Source organism: Nestor notabilis, unplaced genomic scaffold (assembly GCF_000696875.1).
Source record: "Nestor notabilis isolate BGI_N333 unplaced genomic scaffold, ASM69687v1 scaffold15214, whole genome shotgun sequence".
Classification (NCBI taxonomy): domain Eukaryota; kingdom Metazoa; phylum Chordata; class Aves; order Psittaciformes; family Psittacidae; genus Nestor; species Nestor notabilis.
In genome coordinates, this window is record NW_009924401.1 from 1 (window position 1) to 5,367 (window position 5,367).

General features: G+C 40.0%; 1 protein-coding gene across 1 annotated transcript; it reads right to left on the reverse strand.

Annotated features, from left to right (window-relative positions):
* Positions 1-1,522: 1,522 nt before the first annotated feature.
* Positions 1,523-5,128, reverse strand: SPATA18 (spermatogenesis associated 18; the record flags this gene model as incomplete). Its single annotated transcript, XM_010012591.1, has 4 exons — positions 1,523-1,698; positions 2,244-2,402; positions 4,132-4,369; positions 4,994-5,128. Coding segments are annotated over 4 exons (708 nt in total), but the record flags the coding sequence as incomplete, so codon positions are not given.
* Between the last annotated feature and the right edge of the window lie 239 nt (positions 5,129-5,367).

The following is a 5,367-nucleotide window of genomic DNA, read 5'->3' on the forward strand; positions in this document are numbered from 1 at the left end:
CCAACCCAAACCATTCTATGGTTCTATGATGTTACAGAAATATTCTGTCTCAACCGCAAAGTTACATCCGGGTATCTTACGAGACATAAGAGACAATTTTATTAGCAAGGTGCTCAGACATTAATAATGAAACAGTGGCTTTTTAGCTAAGAAAAATTATTTTGAAGGCCTGTATTTACATGACATGTTTATTACCTCCCTCAGTCTGCAATATCGACTAAAGATACATGTTCAGTTTTGTGGATTCAAACTCAATAGCTAAAATAAAAAAATACAAATGCATCTATACATTAGTAATGCGTGCACAATAGCAATTTATATAAAACAATGTTGTAAACAGAGGCATGAAGCCCTGTATGGAGAAAGGTATAGGGTATGAGATGTTTGGCCAGCGCTTTTATAGAATCCTATCAGACATAACTAACAGAGCTATCTTAATTTCTACAAATTTTGCTCTATCTTTGTGTACCACATATATATGCTATACATGCAAACATATTTATGCCACATATTTACCTATACAGGTGGATTGATGTGTGCGTATGTCTCCTGCAGCAGCACATAGAAACACATTACACCTGTTTTTTGAAGCCCTACGCATCAAGTAGGTGAAGAAAGCATCCCAAGACTATACCGTAGCATTACTGCCTTCTTAATTCAGCCAACAGCTCTGGGTATCAAATAGTATCCGGACAGCATCATTATGCAGTCACATGACTTTGCACTCTTTTGTGGATGGGCTACTTTTATCTTCTCTATTTCTCTTTCTGGTTTCTCAAGCTCTTCCCTGCCTGGGTTCCATCATCATCATCAGTATTAGTATTATAAACCTCCTTACTGGTATGTCTTTTCTTGCTTTTGAAAGCAATTTTTTTTTGAGCAATCAATCTCTTTAGTTTTCTTGAAGGTATGGAAGTACCCTACAGTTCTCTGCCAGCTAACAAAGAAGCCAGCCCTGTCCCTATAGAGAGGATTTTTTTTTTAATCCTATTTTTAAAAGGTATTTTTCTTTTTGCTCAACTCTAAACCAGAAGAGATTAAAGTGTATTAAGATCCATATGTTGTACAGCAGCCACAGCACACATGTTGAAGACCCTGGTATCAGACACCAACTGTCAGATCTCAGTAAACACAACTTTGACAAAATGGGCCAGAAAGGAGGAACAAAGACATACACATTTTCTAAACACTGGATGCAGATACAGACTGAACAGAGAAAGGAAAGCTGATAATTTTCCTCTTAAATGATAAATTAAATATGAGCCAGAGACTGAAGTTTATCCAGGAAATTGCTCTGCTGTTCATTAAAAGAAGCTGTTAACAGTGGTCCACGTCCTGGCATTTATACACCAACCTAAAGCTTAAAGACATACCAAATGCCCTACACACTAGGAATATCTGTCCCAAACCTAATGTTCAGCATCAATCTTAAGCCTTTCTATTAATGAGGAAAGAAGAGACTATACAACCTGATGGAACCTTTTTAATAGTACAAATCTGACTGAAAATAAGGAGTTCTTACCTGGTGTCACTGAAAAGTTCTCCATCAATCCCAAAGGCAACATCAAGAGGAGGAGCAAGTGTCTGCATTGAAAAAGCCACACGGCACAACTCTCGAATCAAAGTGCTGATCACAATGAAATCAATTTCTGGCGGAAATGAAATCTTCGGGTTGATGTTCATGGAGCGAATTACTTCCTGAAAATAAACAATTGAGTAATTTGAGCTCACTAACACTTTTATTCGATAGCAAGTATGAAATCCCTCCTAAATATGCTCCTCAGCTTTCTACATTTAAAAATCAGTATAAGAAGCTCACAGCAATGCTGTCTTAGGCTATTCCAGAAAACATTAGCTTCATAAAGAATGTGCTGTTATTCTGGTAATGAAGTATGAGCTACATCATAAATCCTAGAAAGGAGATGCAGTACTTCAGTAGAGCACACAATTTAAGAAAAATATGAAATTTAGCTTACATTCATTTGATTAAGACAGTTATAGTGCATCTTGCCCAAAATATTATTCTGCCAGACAGAGACATTCTAGTCACAGGCAAATAAAATAAGCAATTACTGAGCCATACCACAACATTACTGTGGAAAATAAACTGCAACAAGACTCAAAATCCATGCAATAAACTCTTTTCCTTCTTCAGGTTACAGTGCATTTCTAGTTTACACAGTCCAAATTTATTAGCTACTGAAATAGATCAACACATCACTTCCTCACTGCTCTTGACTTACATTGACACTGGCTTGAACATCGTACAGATCTTCATGGTCAACTATATAATCCAGGACAGTATCTTCAAGTGACTCAGGCCCCGTGTGACCGAGAGACAGTGTCTCTGTTACACGTAGTTTGAACTGCCTGTAGGCCATCTTCGCTGCATGAAAAGACTCCTGCAAACATGAAGAATATCTAGTTAAATCCAGGAGACTGAGATTACTTTTTTATCAATTATCTGGGAAGATGAACTTAACCCAGTATTACTACTGTAAGGAGGAATATAAAACACTGCTGTAAAATTTAAAGTCAAAAATAGTACTCATCTGTGAGGACTTCTCTGGTTAAACTAAGTGTGATTTATTTGCAGAAGATGGGATTGAAAAGCTCCCCACCTCACCTTCCATTTTTATGTAGGATTCCATCACACCCCCACAATCAATGAAATCACATTCAAAGATACCAAGAGCAGAATTTCAGTAACAGCAGTTTATTTGCTACAGCCTAACACAACAGGCAGGAGCACCTCTTTTTCTGCTGGGAAGAAAGGTTGAACTGGAAAGTGTAAGCTGAGAGGCAGTTGTGGGAAAAAACCTTCAGTAAGTTAATGTGTACGACTCCAAGCACATTTAAGAAACACACTGCTACTCTGACAAAGGTATGCACTACATCAATTCTACAGAAAAGAAGATTAAGTATAGAAAAATAAAAACAAGTTTCTTCAGACTGAGCTCTCAGGAAGTGTGAGGTATCTAGGTAATTTCAAGGGAACAAATAAAACCAGAAAAGCACATAGCTACAGGCAAGAGGGAACATCATATGGAAAGACTTTTTGCTGTCTAAAATGTAGTATTCCCAAAAGACTTCATCTAAATGAAGCAGTGTTGTTTACTGCAGGAATCATCCACCTTTTAGAGCCATTCAGTCTTCCTATGTGCCCCTTTTAACACCTGTACTGTCGATCACTGATCCTGTTCTAGGGACAGGACAGTCAGAACTGAATTCAGAGTCTGATGTATAAGTGTGAGGGAAAGAAAGGAAAATCAAAAGGTAAAAAAGATGTTTTCTTCTCCATACTTCACAGAAATGCTAATTTACACACCATTTAATCCAAACCAACCACAGTATTTTATAGAATCATAGAATCAACGAGGTTGGAAAAGACCTTTAAGATCATCAATCCAACCATTACCCCAGGACTGTCAAGACCACCACTAAACCATATCACTGACAGCCTCATCTACACAGCTTCTTAACACTTCCAGGGATAGTGATTCCACCACTTCCCTGGGCAGCCTGTTCCAAGGCCTGATCACCCTCTTGGTGAAGACATTTTTCCTCGTATCCAATCTAAACCTCCCCTGGCACAGCTTAAGGCTGTTACCTCTTGTCCTGTCACTTGATACCTGGGAGAAGAGACCAACCCCACCTCCCTCCATCTTCCTTTCAGGTAGCTGCAGAGAGCGATAAGGTTGCCCCTGAGCCTTCTCTTCTCCAAATTAAACAACCCCAGTTCCCTCAGCCATTTCTCATCAGACTTGTTCTCAGACCCTTCACCAGCTTTGTTGCCCTTTTCTGGACACATTCCAGCACCTCAATGTCTGTCTTGTAGTGAGGGGCCCAGAACTGAACACAGTATTTGAGATGTGGCCTCACCAGTGCTGAGTACAGGGGGATGATCACTGCCCTGGCCCTGCTGGCTACGCTATCTCTGATGCAGGCCAGGATGCTGTTGGCCTTCTTGGCTCCCTGGGCACAAGCTGGCTTATGTTCAGCAGCCATCAATCAGCACCCCCAGGTCCTTTTCTGCTGAGCAGCTTTATAGCCACTCTTCCCCAAGCCTGTAGCATCGCATGTTGTTGTTGTGGTCCTTCTGGCCTGTAAAACAAGAATCATTTTTCTTACCACAGCTGCAATGTATATTATCCTGTGTACCATCTCCATGTCACTGATGTATGCCTTCAAAAAGGTCTCTGCGTCCAAGCGTCTATGATCATAAATGTCACCGAAGCGAGCTATCAAGCAGGCGCGACGGGAAGCGTTTGTGCGCCTGGCTCGGCCAGGTGAGCAGCTCCTCGGGGGAAGTGGACCGAGTGACTTGTTCTCTCTGCGCCTTGGGGAAGGAGAGCGGCTCCGTGCAAGCCTATGACAGACATGTAAAGAAGCATGAGGCCACTTCACCATCCTCAGATGATTTTGCTATGTGCAGTTTTCTGTCAATTTGATTATTACCAGGGTAGGCTGAGATTATATAATTAAAGTAGTAAAGCTGCAGCTGGTTAGTTTAATATGAAGGCTATTGTGCCAATACATTTTATGGGCCAGAGCCTGCACAATAAAATTAAAGTCATTCCTAAAGTGTGTACAGCCAAGTACTTTGTCCTGGGGAAATACACTATTAACACTTCAGAAATTTGTTCCTCTTTCAGTACCACTGAAGAGCTGTAAAATCAAACAAGTGAGAATATAACGAGTTCTGCCCTGCAACGGTACACTATTCAAAGAGGACTTACAAAAAAAAGACCTAACAATCTCTTTTTATCCTGTACAGTTGCTCTCAAAGTATTTTGTAAAGCTGCTCTCTTTGCTGTTTTACCAGACACTCAACATAGCTGCCTGAAATTAAAATATTTGTGCACTAGGACAAATCACTTAAAGAGCTTATGTACCTTCATAACAAAGTACAAAAGTTTAGCTTTTGCTTATACTTCAATTTCAAGTGAGGAGGGAATTCCGATTCAGTAACTTCTCTGAATAACGTCTCTACCTGCTTTGGAGAAGAGACTTCTCGGCATCCAGGATAGAAATCTTATCCTTCAGCATTTGAATCTGATGCTCACAGTCATTCAGATGATCTAACTTCTTCTGGGCATCCTTCTCTTGGGCACGAGAAATCTTCAGACTTAATCACACACAATAAAGTCAGTCACAAGATGTCCTTCTACCAAAGCAAACCATCTGTCAATTAATGCTCATCAAATACAAAGAACAAAAAAGGAGAAATAGGAAACACTGAGCAAGCTTCTCACGCTGAAATAGAGAAAAATCAGAGTTTAAAAAGTATACCTCAAAGCATTACTCCTAATGACACTTTAAAATGTAAAAGCGTACTGTGGCAGGAGACTGGACACACTACACCTT